Raw genomic sequence first — 17,839 nt, forward strand, 5'->3', positions numbered from 1 at the left:
TTTTTTTGTTAGAAAAAATAGACCAGTTAGAAGTCTTTAACAGTGGTCCAGACAAGAGTTAATAAATGACTCAGGTTTTGGGCTCAAGCAGGTGTTTAGTAAAATAGGGAAAGACTAAGGTAGAATAAACAAGGTATTTTTGTTTGTTTGATTTTGGTTCATGTTTTGAGAAGTTGAGAGGGGAGAGGAGTAGGAAGGAAGAATTCTATTAGCTATGAGAGCTTTGAGCTCTGTGAAGAGGTCAGGACTAGAAAAATAAATTTAGGAATCATCAGCATATAAAACCCATTAAAGGCTAAGAACAGATGAGATACTATGAGAGAGTTTATATATGAGAACATTAGTGAAATTAATACAAAGACCACATCAGACTGTTAAGACTCTTAACTAATTTATTTTAAAATAGACAAACTATTAATTGTAGAAAATAGTAACATAACAATATTAAATGTGCAGTTTTAACCAATACAAAAAATCAATAAAGCTATATCTGGAGCCTTATTTAAGAAATCTTAATACACGATTTCTGCAATTCCTAAAATTCAGGCACTACTTCTAACATGAATATACTAGCAAAAAGCTCAGAAATATGGTAAGCACTTGTCCTGAAAGCTAACTGATTTGTACAATATTCATGCAAAAATTAATGAGGAAACGGGGTAAAGCATTCTAGTGCCTTGTTATCAAGATGACTGTAAAAAAACAAAACAGAACAAAACAAGTTTGAAACTTCAAGCACAAAATAAAATTTTGTTTTCTAACAGACCGGATTTCTTTTTACAAAGAGTTTACACAAAGTGATTTTCCTAAAAGCTTGTTGATGCTATCTTAAATATCATCTATTTTAAATTATACCATCTCTAAATAAGTTAATCACACAAGATATTTCAAATACACCTTAGGTGCCAGGAGGGAAAGCACCTCTCTTACAATGTAGCTATTTTAAAATATTTGCAAAAAATTAGAAACATTAATGCCTAACCCAAAGACCTCTGAATACATATTTGAATTTTTGAACTGGAAGTAATGTGGTTTTGAATGTGCCAGTGTTAGACCATACTGACTTAAAACCAATAAATGATAAACAGACAGTTGCCAGCTCTAAAGATACATGGAAGATATGTACCATTCCAGAGAACACATGCCCCTTCCCAAATTAAAGAGGACACTTTAATTGCTGAGATGCAATTAGGTGAATCTTTAAGAAAAATATTAAGACTCTTATAGTTAACAGTCTTTATTATAGAGTAAAATTATTTTGAATCTTGATTTTTCAGGACCCAGAAACATTACAAAGTGCACTTTGTATATACTGTTATTAGGGTCCTCTATAGCAAACCTACAGCTGAACACTTTATCTTCCAAGTACTAGATGGATACTTTATGAATTCAGTGATCTAAGTGGTATAAAAACTAAGAGTACTATTAATAACCCTAATTTTAAAGCATGAGTTGGGTGAAGAAAAGAATCAAATTCTTAGAAGTCCTGAGGTATGAAATCTGTATCAGTAGTATGACAATATTCTATGTTTATAGTTTGCTTTCTGCTTGTATTTAAAAGCTAAACTTTATAAAACAAACACACAATACATCAGTCAGGTTCCATTAGTAAACTAAAACCTAATGTGTAAAAATTAGTAATTATTTTCTAGTTTCTAATATGTTTTAGATGAAGAATTCAGGATCATTTGGGTGAGGAGGGGGCAGTCAGCCAAATTGTATTTGGAAGACAAGATACACTTTCTAAGGGTGTTTATGTTAAATTAAAAAATAAATATAAATTAATAAAAATAATAGCAAACATCACACATATGCCACAAGAGAAGACAAAGTATTCAGTCAGGCATGGGTTGTTGGGACTCCCACTCCCAGGCATCCTTTCAAAATAGAAACATCTGCTATAACTTTTTATATGGCAGGTTTTTCATAAGATTTTTAATCTTGTACAATAACAACATATATTCTATCAACTACAGCATTACAAATGGCTTGGGAATCGCCTGTACCTGCACATTTTATATCTGGAGAGAGCTGAAGATAGGTATTAAATGTGGCTGTAAACAGAACCTGGGAGAGTTATACAGTCAGATCTGTGAGACAATGAGACCAGAGGTGAACACAGTACCCACCAAAGTCATGCAATCCTCACTTTTCTTCCCTGTTGGAGATATCCATGCTATCATTCATTTTCTGCTTTTGCATCCGTGTTCGAGTAGATGCTGGAAAAATGATGAAGAACTGTTAACGGCACTGATGGTTCTAGGTAAGTTGGCAAAGGCTACCATGTATTATGCTTATGCTGAATTAGTGGAGCTCAGGGCCTTCCAAAAGCAGTGGTTTCTAATTTTTTTTAAATCAAATATCCCTAGAGTTAAATTTATTCCAAGCATGTGCCACCAAAATATGTACATATATATGAATATGTATATGTGTATAAATTATAGAACACCCATACCCCAAATAAACATTAAAGGTAGATGAGATAAAACTAGAAATTCCAATATATTCTTATATAACCCAAAAGGTAGTCTTACACACTTCCAGGTATGCCCAACTTTGCAGTCCTATAGATAATGAGATGATGGGCTCTGAGTTTGACACTTGAGCACAGCAGAATCCTGGGCTGGCCCAGAATGATCTGCTGAAGTGAGTGACATTCTTGACAAAACTAGCAATTCCCTTTTGTTCAGAGATGGCTTGAGGGTACTGCAAAGACTATCATCTCACAGCTCATTCAATGTGGAAATGGACATTTAAAATGTACATTATTAATTACATTATGGGCAAGAACAAAACATTTCTTTGTTTTTACTGAATTTATTGGGGAGACACTGGTTAATAAAATTGTATGAGGCCTGTCCAGAAAAAGTCCAGCCATTGTTAATATAACAAGAATGTTTTGCATGATATCTTTGTAACCTAGCAGCCAAGGAGAGTGGACTGGAATGCACATGCATGAACAATGATGACTTCACTGTAATAGTCAGTGGGGGCCGTAGACATTGCTAACTGAGCATGTTTATTTACTATGTGGCTGTCGCATTTAAAACGACTGGGCAAGTAGAGCAATGAATCTGCATCAACTTTTGCATTAAGCTTGAACATTCCTGAGTGGAAACTATTTGGATGACTCAGAAGGCCGCAGCTGTGGGCAACTGGTGATTGGCAGCTTTATCATGACAATGTGCCTGCACCTGCATCACTTCTTGTGCAGAGTTTTTTGGCAAAGCATCAAATCATCCAGGTGACTCAGCCCTTCCACAGCCCAGATTTGGCACCCTGCAACTTCTGTTTTTTCCCAAAACTAAAATCACTTTTGAAAGGGAAGAAATTTCAGACTATTGATGAGATTCAGGACAATACAATGGGGCAGCTGATGGAGACTGGGAGAACTATGTGAGGTCCCAAGGTGCCTACTTTGAAGGGGACTGAGGCGTCATTGTCCTATGTACAATACTTCTTCTATCCTGTCTCTTCTTCAATAAATGTCTTTATTTTTCATAGCACATGGCTGGATACTTTATGGATAGACCTCTTATAGGCTTCAGGTGTACAATTCTACAACATATCATTTGCATACTGTATTATGTGTTCACCACTGCAAAGTCAAATCTCCTTCCATCATCATTTAACCCTCCTTTACCCTCTTACATATACACTACCCTCCTTTCCCTCACAGTTGTCCGTGTCTTTGAGGATTTATTTTTTATCTTTTGCTTAACCTCTTCCCCTTTTTCTCCTAGCCCCCTAAACACCTACCCCTTGAAAGCTGTCAGAACATTTCTTTTACATTATTTTAAAATTCTAACTTGATTTTAGTGGTGGGCAGGAGTTCTTCATAAAGAAACACAAATAATATTTACACTTGGAAAAGAAAGAAAACAGCAATTCTAAGTCCCTCCCTGTGGCCCTTCCTCTCTGAATAATCTAGCATTATTTGATGATCTTTTTTGAATGCAGTTCTTTGAGGAAGCTGAAGAGGAGCCTAGAGAGTTCCTTAGCTTCACCAGTTAAAACTCCTGCTGCTTCTCCCCAAATTTCCAGCTACACAAGTCCCTGATTTTCAGCTAGGCAGAAGGAATTCACCATTATAGCTAAGTGTGTCCTTAGAAAATGTACTCACTACAGCAACTGAACTCTTCTCCAAGAAAATATACATGTTTTTACAGCTTTCTGCTCCCTTAATAGTTTATATCTATGGGCTCCCTAATACTTCCATGTGTTTTCAAGGCCTGATTTTGGTTATAGGCTTCATTTCTATCTTCATGTACTGGGGTGGAAAAGCCACAATTACTTAAAAGTTAAAATAGGAATATTTAGTCAATGTAAAATCCAAAAACATTCATTTATAACCAAAAAATTTAAACTTTTGGTATATTTAGTTTTAAATGAAATTTTCAAACTAATGCACATAGAAAAATGGCTTAAAAAATCAAAAGCATTCTTTTAAATTCTTTATATTTCAAAGTTAGTGTCTATAGAGATGTGTTGAAAGACAGCCCCTTTTTCAAAAGTCACACTTTAATTGGTATTGTTCTTATTGATATGTCCTGTAATGTAGGAATCACAGTTTTAATACTTAACCTATTTATGTCTGTCTTCTTTCCAAGTCCCAGGTCTTTTTCCTGTTAATGGATCTTGCACCACACTATCATGAAATGTCACACTCACTATCATAACTACCTCCCTCTCTAAGACAACCTAGTAGCGGTTAGCACATGTTTATCTTTATGTCGATGCACTTTCCATCTACTATACCTGGGTTATTCTTTTATAGTGCTAAGAGTAATTTAGGCTAGAAATCCATTTGCTTTATTTAACATTCCAAGTTTATGTCACTGTATAACTTGGAAAATGATCAGTGGTGGTTTTAATCAAAATTCTGATTTCCAGTAATGGAGAACTTTTGTTTTAAATTAAGTTTGAAAATTTGCAAGTTAAGAAAGTTCAATAATAGCAGAATACAAGATTATTCTTTAAATAAGGTTATGATGTTTGTGTATGCTAAGTTTGTATGACCTTTCCTTATACTCAACACTCGAGTTCCTCATTAGAGTTCTGCTTCTAACCACAGCCATTAATGCTGAACAAGTGGTTTTACTTCTAAGTGTTTCTGTGCAAAAGATTTCAGAAAGCATCAAGATGACCCTCACTTTGCATGATACATTTCAACTACAAATGTTTGTGCATGTAAATAATACATTCTTGATTAAATTATACTTTAAATGCATGAGCAGGTCACTAATTGAAGGAATTATATGTATTTATTCTTTTTTAATGTGAAAAGTTCTTTTGCAATGTAAACAATTTCATTTACATAAGGTGAAATGGTAAGTACTTACTCATTTCTGCCAGTTTCTGTTGAAATTTGGACTCCCCTGGGAGATGTTTACTGCAGATGAGAAAATGCATAACATTTCATATGTCTATGTATAAATGGAAAACTCAAATTCCCAATAACTGTAGTGTTTTACATGACTTATTTTATACTCTTATTTTAGTGAGTAGCTTTTAATTTCAAAGGTTTATAAACAAACCATCGAAAATATAAATGTCACAAATTTATGATCCTATACAGTTTTTCAGTGGTCTTATAAAACACAATTAGCTGATATTTCTCAAGAGTAAGTACTTTAAAATCTAATGTTAATCAAAAGTAACAAAATTTTGTCAATATTTTGTAAAAATGATCAGATTTTAAACATCTGATATTTTGGTGCTTTTAACTCTCAGATGCAGTCATACCTATTATTTTGTGTAATCCTAACAGTTTCCAAATAAAACGGGCATGAAAGGGATCAGTGGAAGTCAAAAGCAGAGCTGGCACTGAGTTTTCCAGATTACCAGTTCATCTAGTGAGAAACATTCTGAAACTGCTCCTACCTTCCATCTGCTTCATCTGATCCTTCAATATCAAAGCGCAGCTTTTTTAGTGGTTTAGGAGGGTTGCTTCCTTCTGCACTTCTTTTGAGCACACGGTCGCTGTTACACACCATCTGATTTATTTTCTGGAACTTCTCAGAAGTCTATGAATTACAGAATTCTGTATTTAATTTTTAAATGCAAGCACTTGGTAGTTAGCAACTCTTAATTGTAGTTTGAGGTGTGTCAAAAATCAGGCAGAGGTAATATCTACATTTTAATTTTCTGATTTACTGCGCCAAGTAAGACAAATGAAAAGCCTCAAAATCAGAGTAACAGTTTACCCAATTAAATACCCACTCTTTTTAAGTCTTCCTGTCTCTTCCCATGAGGCTTTTCCACCAACAACACTGACTACCATTCTGAAAGTCCTAGTTCCTCAGTTTCAGAACACACCCACACACTAAACTCAGGCTACCTCTTTCTCAGAAGCATATAAAGTTGAAACAGCTTTCTGGACTGCTGTTTTTGTCAGATTTTTTTTTCTTGAGAGCAAACATAACCAGAGGAAATACAAGAATTTAATGAGATGAAGTGTCCAGTGAATAATAATCTCACTTTTGGGGTACTATGGTGACAAGTTATATAGTTTATATATTTTAAACCATCATTGATAACAGTATTTGTTGAAATGCTAATTCATAAAGTTTTTGAAATAAAAAATCAAATATCAAAAAGACTTAAGAATTTGAGTTCATTCACTATTATTGGAGATTGTTTGAGAGCTATGTCTCCCAAAGGAGAATCCTGTCACAACAAAGAATGTTTTTTTAAGAAATACCAAAGGAGGGACAATACCTTATTTTATCCAAAGGAGAAACATGTGGAAAAATTCTATTTATTATCTATCTATTTTAGAACCAGAGTGAGGTGATTATCTCAGGGATGTGAATGAACATGTTCATTTGAACTAAAAAAATGAGATCAGACTTTCTGATAAAAATTAAATCTGAATGGGGATGGAAAGAGACTTGACTTGGGGTGGTGAACACACAATACAGGGTACAGATGATGTGTTGTGGAATTGTGCACCTGAAACCTGTATAATTTTGCTAAGGAGTGTCACCCCAATAAATTCAGTAACAAGGAAAAAAATTAAATCTGCTTTGACTGATTGATTTGACAGTGAGGAATGAATAGCTTTGCTGATTATGCTTTATTTTCCAAAAAATCAAATGCTAAAACAGGTTTTGATGGAAAATATATTTAGAGCACATTTATGTGACAGAAACTACATCCTGTGCACTCATTAAATTTATGATGGTTTTTAGTTATCAGCTGTAAAATATGGAAGTACATATAATAACATATTCTCAGTTCTTTTAAAGGTTATGGCAAGCAGGAAAGTCGGACACACCTACTCTATACCTCTCCAGATCCAACCACACTTATGCATGTGAGCTCCTCTGTGTAGCCTGACAGCTGCAGCCTACCCTGAGCTACATGTCACAGCACATGTCATACATCTTAACACCTGGTCTTTTAGTATACAAACATTTTAGCATACAAACTTTTATCTTTCTCTAGTTATTTTACTTGGGGAAGTATGACAGACAGACTCTAGAATGGCTCTTACTAATCCCCAGCTCCTAGTATTTACACCCTTGTGTTATTCTTCTTTTCTTGAATGTGGGTTTGTCTTGGAATGTCACTTCCAATATTAGTGACCAAAAGACTGTGGCTTCCATCTTGCTCATTATTTCCTTTCCTTCTCTTCCTCTCTTGAAGTTCTTACTCTGGGGGAAGCAAGCTACTATGGTATAAGTAGTGAGTAGCCCTATGGAGAACCTCAAGTGGCAAGGTACTGATGGCTTAGGGAGATAGCCATCAAGGATCAGCCAGCAGCTATACAAATGAATTTGCAAGAAATCCTCTTCCATTTGAGCCTTGAGATAACTGCAGCCCCAGCTGACAGGCTGATTGTAGCCTTGTGAGGACAGGCCCTGGACTCAGCTAAGTCAGGCCTGAATTACTGAAACAACAGAAAACTGAGATAAAAAAATGTTTTAAGTCATTAAGTTTGGATTGATTTGTTATGCAGCAATAAATTAACTATTATAGGCAAGAGAGGTGTGGTGGTGAACATTAAGAGTAATGCACACTGAATACAGCACTACTGAACTAGGTGATGTTAGTGGAAGGTCAACTAGAGAAGCAGCTTGACAGCCTAGAGTAACTTTCAAAGCCAAGCTTTTACTTGGATCCTTCGGGAATAAATACCACCACATACCTGCCATTTATGAGAGTCTCATGTAACCAAGTCCTAATCAATTTACCAGAGAAAGAATATCCTAGAGGTCTGACAGGAAGGACAAGCAAAATCATATATATGTATAGAAGGAGAAGACCAGTAGATAGGGACTGGCCGGTGACATTTGGATATGGTATCTTATTTCAAACCACACATATAATTAGTGAATTTCAAACCTGTTTTCTAAACATTCCTTTGAGACTATATACCTTCATGTATATACATGAATGCATGTACACACATATATATGCACTACATAATCTCAGAGGTGTTTATAAAACATTTGACTCTGACTCTGATAGGTACATTTTCTAAATTCTATGCAACATACCTGGATGGGTGTTTAAATAACAGCACTTATAAATTCTAATTATAGAAATCTTCAATTTGTTTTTATAGTTACAGTGCCTGTCACTGTATTTCATAGAAAGAAAATACTCACCCCAAATGATTCACCAATGGATACTAAGATTCTGTCAAATTAAGAAAAAATACAAATTAGTAATGAAAATCATACACAACTTTGCAGAGATGAACATACACTCAGCACTGTGAATTATCGGAAATACCAAATCAAGGGTTTCATCTACCCTTAGAACCACTGATAAGTCATACTCATTAAAGGCTTAAATTAACAGTACTAGTCTAGTCATACACTGAGCTGGTCTGTTAGATTTTTAAAGCAAAAACTATGTCTGCAAGAGCATATTTTGCCACCGTCCACATTTAAAGAGGGTAAAAGAAAACTTTAAGTTCATTCTTACTTAATTCTTCATAAGCCAGTGGGTAGTTTTCAATTACAATTTCTTTCACATTTTCTCATTAAAAATTCATGATATTAAGCAATAATCAATTCGAATTGGGATCTATATTGATATATAGAATAAAGGCTATTTATCATATATCCTAGAATCAGAAATCTCTATTAGTCTGTTTGGCCTTGTTTGAACTATATAATACATATTTTTGATAATAAAGCTAAAGAAGAGCAATAGCTGACAAAACAAAGATTTGATGATATACACATATAATAGATGTACAGATTTTATTGTCATCCAATTCCTTGATAAGTAGCTATCACTCTCTACATATCTGATTAACCAGAATACCTAAATATGCTAGATAAGCAGAATGTTAACAATCTAATGAACAAACTGAACTAACAAGCAAAATAGAGACAGACTCATAGAGAGCAGGCTGACCCCTCTGGCAGGAGGCAGGGGTGGTTGGGGGTGGAGGGATCAAGCAAAAATGAAAAAAGACTCATGAGCATGGACAATAGGGTCATGACTGCGGTGCAGGTGGGTGGAGGTGGAAGAGAGTATAAGGGGCATAGATGGTAATGGGAAAAATACAATAAAAAATCAACTGCTAAAAATAAAGATGCTGTCTTAATGCTTGATCAATGATTTATCAGGAATTTCATGTGACTTTTCTGCTAATGAAGGACCCCCCCACAATACAGAATTGATTTCACTAGGATCAGCAAATAGCCATCATTATCAGCACAATATAGATTAAATATCATCATGTATACCCTGGGATACATTTTCATGTTGAAATGTGGGACTGTATAAATTAAATAGACATGGTATGGCATCTTAGCAGCTTAGAATGTAAGCTGTAGATTTCAGTACACACACACTCAAAAAATAAAGGATGGTATGATGAGACACAAGAGCATTTATATCATTTGCCAATTATTTTCTATTTTATCTTTTCCTGTGGAGTTTGAAGTTGTATCATGAGTATGCATTACTTACATAATTAAGAACACCACACAAATATTAATATTTTCTAAGGGGTTAATATATTCCCTCTCCTTGTTTGCTTTTCTTGCCCACTAAGTAAAACTATATGGGCTGACAATTTCTGAAATGAAATTACATTAATTATTCTTGCTAATCTGCCCCCCACTTTATATGATAGTCAGTTTCAAATAGCCCATGGCACTTCAAAGCCAGAAAGCAGCTGTGGTTGGATATGGAATATAATATAATGATTTGCAGTTGCACAGAATCTTTCTTTCTTTTTTTTTTTAAAGACTTTATTTTTAGAGAGAGGGGAAAGGAGGGAGAAAGAGAGACAGAAAGAAACAATCATATGTGAGAGATACATCTATCAGTTGCCTCTTACATGCACCCATTTGGTGGATGGCCTACAACCCAGTCATGTGCCCTGACTGGGAGGAGTCAACTGGCTACCTTCCAGTTCACAGACCAGTGTCAATCCACACAGCCACACCAGCCAGGGCCAGAATCTTTCATCTTAGCATTTAAAATTGCTTCATACTCATTATGTCCCTGATCCACAGCACCTTTCTGAGGTGGACACAGAGAACTGCCCACGCTGACATAAGGAAGCCATGGAAGAATTAGGGATGAACTGCTAAAGACTTAATTTAGTCATCTACATTTAATCAGCCATCTACAATTTATAACAGCAAGACGAACAATTCCACAGAAGGGTTTACAGGGTATTCAATAAACTACAGAATAAAAATTATTAACCAAAAGTAATCTCTTTGTTTAGTAGCCAGGCTAACAAAAATATTATTTGAAACCTATTACCAACTGGTTCTCAGACTGTTTAAAAAAGAACAGACCCCAGCATCCAGGAAAGTTGATGACTAAATTTGCAAACCTACCTAAGTAAACAAATGATCTTTCTTTCCTCACAAATTCTTAGCATGTCACTTAATATAAATAAGCCAATTAGGGATGCCAGAATATAGCTTATTTTAAATGAAGAAAGCTTTATATTTTTATGCTTGAATCAAAATAATCCCCTCTTATTTCTTAGCACTTCCTTAACGATAAAACACAGACCTTGATCTTGGAGTCATTTTTGTTGGTGTTGGCAGACATTCTGAAATCTTATATGGATTCTTCAGGGGTGATATATAGATATTTCCTCCAGGAATCCGTAAAGGTGAACTGGAAAACTTGTAGGGGCTTCGAGGAATGTGAGGTATTGGTGACAATGTAGGGGGCTAGAGCAAAAGCAGAGTCAGATTATTTATTTAATATCTTAGTGAGTTCCATTGTTTTATAATTAGATTTTTCCGATCAAAGGATACTTTTAACGTACCCTGGTGGAAGCATACTGCAAAATGTTTGTTTTCAGTCTCTGCATAAAGACTGAGTTATAGAATACTATAATAGAATCATATTCCTCTTCTCTGATCAAAACCCGTTTGAATGTCTGAGGAAGAAGAATAAAAATACTTGTTAAATGAATTTGGGACTTTATGTTTAGATTTTCTTTTTTTAATAGTTCATAATACTTTTTAACAGTAAGAAGCACATATTATACAGGAAAAAAAATCTGAAAACGCTTTCTTAAGCTTGGGTTATTACAGGGGTATAGTATTCCTTATTCGCTCTGTAATATAAATGTGTATATTAAAAAGCATTAATTTTCCAATTCCACTTTAGTTACAAATAATTAACCAGTAATATAAAAGTAAAAAATTAATATGTGAATTTACATAAGGTTAGACTATATGATCTAATTAATGACTGAAGTTACCCATATTATATATATGGATATATCCCAAAAATTCTTACCATGGAAGATTACCTACCTCCTGAACAGCATGAGGAAGTTCCTTATAAGCTGTTACAATGATTTTGAATTTAAGGTCTATATTCTTTACTTTGCATATGCCGTACATGGAACACATCATAATCTAATAAATAAATGTGATGTGAAAATAGTCAGAATTTTGTAACGTGGTTGTGTTCTAAAAAGCACTTGTTATCTTTCTTTTTATTAATTTCCTACAGAATTATCTTTTCCCATTCTGAGCTAAGTTTGAAAGTCTATGTGAAGTATTTAAACCCAAATTCTATTTAAAGAACAAATGCAAATAGTCAGCCCTCAATCATGTGGTTTGTGAATAATCCTAACTTTTGTTCCCATCCCGTAGATATTTCCCAGAAGATAAAAGTTGAAACTGGAATCAGTTAGCTGTGTAACTAGCACTTAAAAAAAAAAAGCCAGTGTGGAGAGGTTCAAACTATTAGATAAACATCTGATGGCAGTGGTAAGGGAGATGTAGTAATAAAAAGGGATAGGAGAGACTCTTGTACTGTTGATAATGTTCTGTTTCTTCCAAGATCAGACGAGATCAGGAGCATTCTGGGTGGTATGGCCATAGACAGTGTTCTGTTTCTTTATTTGGATGCTACTTATACAGTTGATTTCAAGTAATTAATTTACATTAAGATGCACCCTTATGATATATGGATTTTTCTATATGCATATTACATTTCAAATAAGAATATTTTTAAATGCAAAAATAAGACTTAGAATGATTCCCTGTGACATTAAAACATCAAACTTTCTTAATTTGTATGAATTTTATTGCCTAATTTAAGTATTCATATCTTCTGAAACATTCTTGCTCACATCTACTATTGCCAACAATCCCTATGCATCATCCCTTGCCCAGCATCCTACCAGCTCCGATCCTCCTATTTCTGCCACTTAGAAGGCCATTCAGTATTCTCTTTGCTAATTCACATTTTATTTCTACTCCAACACTTTACCTAAGGCACCTCTCATAAAAATGTTCTTGATTCCAGAAAGATAATTTCTTTGGAAATCCTTGGCACTACTGTATATATCTTTGTATATTGTAGAAAAGCAGTAGAACCAAAAGGCAGTAAGTGTCTACTTAAAAAAAATCTAATATACTAGAATTTATACATCCAAATATGATCTGGTAAAATATACATATTTGTAGGTTTTATACAATAACTCACCTTTTGCTAAAAACATTTTTTACTGGGAACATTACTACCAACCTTACTGCCAGAAATAAAAGGATTAGAAGGGAACATTACAAATAATTGTATAAAAAATACAGATACCTAAGATGAAATAGAAAAATTTATAGAAGAACACAAACTACCAAAACTGACTCAAGAAGATCTAAGCTTGAATTTTTTATTGCTTGAAGATCTAAGCAATAAAAAATTTTCCACAAACAAAAGCCCAAACTCAGATGGCTTCACTGGTGAATTCACTGGTTAATTCTACCAATTGATATTGAAAAATCAATATCAATTCTTCACAAACTCTTCCAAAAGTAGAGAGGAGGGAACACTACCAACTAAGTCTCTGAGGCTGTTATTTCTCTGATTCCAAAGCCAGAGATCACAAGAAAATTGTTAACATCTCTATGATTATAAATGTAAAAATTTTCAATAAAAACAAGTTGAATTCAGCAGCACTGTCGATATACTGTGACTAAATGGGATTCATTCTAGAAATGCAATGCTGGTTTAACATCTAAAATTCATTTAATGTAATATCCTAGGTATCAATACAGTACAAGGGGAAAAACATTTATCATTTCAATAGATACAGAAAAAATGACAAAATTCAACATCTTTTCATGATAAAAGCACTCAATAAACTAGAAATAGAAGGAAACTCCTCAACGTGATAAAGGGCATATATAAGAAACCCCCATGGCTAACAATAGATTTAATGTTTCATTAATAATGAATGCCTTCCCCAAAGATCAGAAACAAAATGAGGATGTCCCTTCTCATCACTTCCATTCAGCACTGTATCGGAAGCTCTAACCAAAGAATTTAGCACATAAATAAAATGAAAGACATTTAGATTGAAAAGGAAGAAGTAAAACTATCTCTGTTCAGAGAAGACATGATTCCAATATTGAAAATCTTAAGGAATCCACCAAAAATTATTAGAACTTATAACAACTTCGGCAAGGTTGTAAGATAAAAGATCAATATACAAAAATCAATTGTATTTCAATGCACTTGTAGTGAACAATCTGAAAAAAAAAGTAAGGAACCAATTCTATTTACAATAGTGTTAAAAAGAACAAAATACTTAGGGATAAATTTAACAAAAGAAGTATAAGACTTGTACTCTAAAAAAATTTAAAAAACGTTGTTGAAAGAAATTAGGAAAGATTTAAATAAATGGATAGACATTACATGTTAATGGACTGGAAGACAATGTTTTTAACAGTACTCCTCAGACTGACCTATGATTTAGTGTAATCCCTATCAAAACTCCAACTGGCTTCATTGTAGAAATTAACAAGTCAATCCTAAAATTCATATAAAAACGCGAGCTTCAGAAGAGTCAAACCAATCTTGTAAAAGAACAAAATGAGAGCACTCACACTCCCTATTTCAAAACTTACTATAAAACTACAGTAGTTGGCATACAACTGTAATTGAATAACAATAAAAATTAAAAAACAACAACACAAAAAACTACAGTAGTCAAGACAGTGTTGTAGTGGCATAAGAAGAGACATATAGATCAATGAAATAGAAGAGACCAGAAATAAACATTTACAGACTTACGGTTAATTAATTTTTCAACAACTCTCAACAGGGAAAGAAAAGACTTTTCAAGTAATAGTGCTGGAACAACAGGTATCCAAGTAGAAAAGAATGAAGTTGGATTCCTCATGCCATATACAAAAATTAACGCAAAATAGAACAAAATCTCAATGTAAAAACTAAAAGTATAAAACTCTTAGAGGAAAATAGGGATTCATCTTCATGACCTCTGATTTTACAATGGTTTCTTAGATATGACACCAAAGGCACCAGTAACAAAAGAAAAAATACGTAAATTGAGCATCATCAGAATTAAAACCTTTTGTGTCTCAAAGGATACCATCAAGAAAGTGAAAAGACAACTCAGAGAATGGGAGAAAATATTTGCAAGTGACATATCTAATAAGGGACTTGTGTGTAGAATACATAAAGAACCTTTGCAACTCAATAATAAAAATACAAGCCAATTTAAAAATACACAAAAGATATTTCTCCACTGAAGATATAGAAATGGCCAATAAGCACATGAAAAGATTATTCATCAATATCATCAGCTATGAGGGAAATGTAAACAAAAGAGCTACTTCATATCCACTAAGATGCTTATATCCAAAAAAGCAAATAGGTTGGTGAGGATGTGGAGAAACTGGAACCTCAGACATGGCTGGTAGAAACCTACAATGGTGTAGCCATGTTGGAAAGCAATCTGACCATTCCTCAGAAGGTTAAACATAGAGTTACCATATGACCCTGAAATTCCACTCCTAGGGAAATACCCAAGAGAAATGAAAACATATGCCCACATAAAAACTTGTACATGAATGTTCATAGTAACGTTACTTACAATAGCCAAAAAGTAGAAACCAAATGTATATCAGCTGATGAAAAGATAAACATGATGTGCTATATATCCACACAATGGATTATTTGGCAGTAAAAAGGAATGAAATACTGATAAAAGCTATAACACAGATGAACAATGTACTTAGAACAATGAAATATTATACTAAGTGAAAGAAACCTGACACAAAAGATAACATATTATATGACCCAATTTATAAGAACTGTCCAGAATAAGCACATCTATAGAGATAGAAAGTAGATTAGTGTTGCCTGGAGCTGGAGAAAGTGGGGTATGGGAGGGTGAGTGTTAAAGGGTATGAGGGTTCTTTTTTGACACGATGAAAATGTTTTAAAATTGACTTTGGTGATGGTTGTACAACTTTGTGAATATACTAAAGTCCAGTGGGCTGTACGCTTTATAAGGGTAATTTGTATGGTATATGATATGTCAACAAAGCTGTTAACAAAAGAATATTCTTATTATCCTGTTCACAGAGAAGAAAAAGGAACATACAAAAGAATGTTCTTTGTAAATTAACTCATTCATTTGTTAGTTCATTCAGTCATTCAATAGGCACTGTTTTATATCAGTTGGTTCTTAAGTCTCCTGCTTTTTGCAACACTAGAAATAAAATCTAGCTTATCACAAAACAGAATAACCTATGACAAACAATTTCTTCAGTAATTTTTATAAGATCTTTCATGTTATTAAGCAAGTAGAGTTACTGAAATACTCTCAAGCTCTGATTTGTAAGAATAACAGCAAAAATATAAAATATAGCCAACAAGCAAATATATATTAAGTATACAAACTGATCTAGCTTCTTATTTGAATTTGATCTTTTCTTAAGATGTCCCCAGAAGCTCTCTAAAAAAAGTAGTAGCTTCCCAAATGCCTATTCCCATCAGTAGCATTCTTAAGGTGCCTGTTGACTCAGTATTTTGTGAAGTCCTAGACCCCATAGCACCAGGGCTGACTTTCTCAGCTTCACCTCCAAGGAAACTGCTCGTAGCAAGCTGACAGTGGGCAAGTAGGTTCCTCTTCAAAGGCCCTTTGCTCAAAGCTGTGGAACAGGTTGTTCAAACTTCAGTACTATACAGACTCATATAAAAAAAAATCCTTACAGCCAATAAAAATGTGTCTGCCAACTCCAAGCTGATAAATATTTTCTTAAAAAATGTCTGATTCTGTGAAAATGTCCTTCAGTTACATATTATCATATAAGTCCTATTGATATAATATACAAAATAATTTCTTCTTAGATTATCCTTAAAATATAGATAGAAAAAAATGTAGAGTTCAGAGATCATCCAGAATATATCCATTGGATCCCCAAGCTGTATCCCACATCTGTGCTAATGCAGTGAACTTCACCCCACCCCCTATCATTTCACTCTAGCCATCTCCTTCTAGGGCACCCTGAAGTAAGGCACAGAATACTGATTCTATGATGACTTAGAGTGACATTTCAGTTCCCAAAAGAGTACTCTCAGGACTGATGTATCCAAAAGTTACATCCTGATGTAACCAGGAAATTGACAAACTGAACTTCACAGTTTGCAGCACAATTAGGAGGAACAGATACTGCTAGTTGTCGACCTAGTATCTCTTTTCCCTTTCCTCATAACTTCGGATATCCTTTTTTTTTTTTTTTTTTTTTTTTTTTTACCTTAAAGGCAAGGGAATTAAAAGCAAAAATAAATCTATGGGACTATATCAAACTAAAAAGCTTCTGTACAGCAAAAGAAAACAACAACAAAACAAAAAGGCAACCAACAGAAGAAGATATTTACAAACAACATCTCCAAATAGGGGTTAATATTCAAAATATATAGAGAACTCATACAACTCAAAAACAAAAACCAAACAATCCAATTAAAAAACGAGCAGAGGACCTAAACAGACACTTCTCTGAAGAAGACATACAAATGGCCAACAGACATATGAAAACATGCTTAACTTCACTAGCTATATGCAAATCAAAACTACGATGAGATACCACCTCACACCTGTGAGAAACGCTGTTATCAACAAGACAGGTAATAATAAGTGTTGGAAAGGTTGTAGAGACAAAGGAGCTCTCATACACTGCTGGTGAGAAGGTAAACTGGTACAGCTACCCTGGAAAACTACATGGAGTGTACTCAAAAAAGAGTTACCATATGATGCAGTTATCCCTTTTCTAGATATCTACCCCCCAAATTTGGAAACATTTATTTATAAAGATATATGTACCCCTATGTTCACTGCAACATTAGGGACCAAGGCATGGAAACAACCAAAGTGTCCTGAAGATGACTGGATAAAGCTGTGGTACATATATAATGGAATACTATTCACCCACAACAAAAGATGAAATACTGTCATTTGTGACAACACAGATGAATCTTGAGAATATCATGCTAGGTGAAAAAGGTCACATGGAAAAAAATCAAGAACCATATTATTTCACTCATCTGTGGGATATAAAACTGAAACTCATAGACA

At 34.1% G+C, this 17,839-nt stretch overlaps 1 protein-coding gene across 4 annotated transcripts in view; it reads right to left on the bottom strand.

Moving 5' to 3' along the window:
• Positions 1-374: 374 nt before the first annotated feature.
• RB1 (RB transcriptional corepressor 1) overlaps positions 375-17,839 on the bottom strand; it is a 312,963-nt gene continuing 295,498 nt past the window's right edge. For 3 of the 4 annotated variants that reach the window (XM_053916788.2, XM_024569646.3, XM_053916789.2), the window contains 7 exons: positions 11,760-11,864; positions 11,264-11,377; positions 11,002-11,165; positions 8,616-8,646; positions 5,884-6,026; positions 5,343-5,392; positions 375-2,219 (listed from right to left, as the gene is read on the bottom strand). In XM_053916788.2, the coding sequence (XP_053772763.1) occupies positions 2,146-2,219; positions 5,343-5,392; positions 5,884-6,026; positions 8,616-8,646; positions 11,002-11,165; positions 11,264-11,377; positions 11,760-11,864 (681 nt within the window). In that variant the 3' untranslated portion in view covers positions 375-2,145. Of the gene's footprint in view, positions 2,239-5,342; positions 5,393-5,883; positions 6,027-8,615; positions 8,647-11,001; positions 11,166-11,263; positions 11,378-11,759; positions 11,865-17,839 lie in introns of all 4 variants that reach the window. The other variant, XM_053916790.2, reaches the window with a different exon arrangement.

The sequence above is a fragment of the Desmodus rotundus genome, chromosome 13 (assembly GCF_022682495.2).
Source record: "Desmodus rotundus isolate HL8 chromosome 13, HLdesRot8A.1, whole genome shotgun sequence".
In the NCBI taxonomy this organism is placed as follows: Eukaryota; Metazoa; Chordata; class Mammalia; order Chiroptera; family Phyllostomidae; genus Desmodus; species Desmodus rotundus.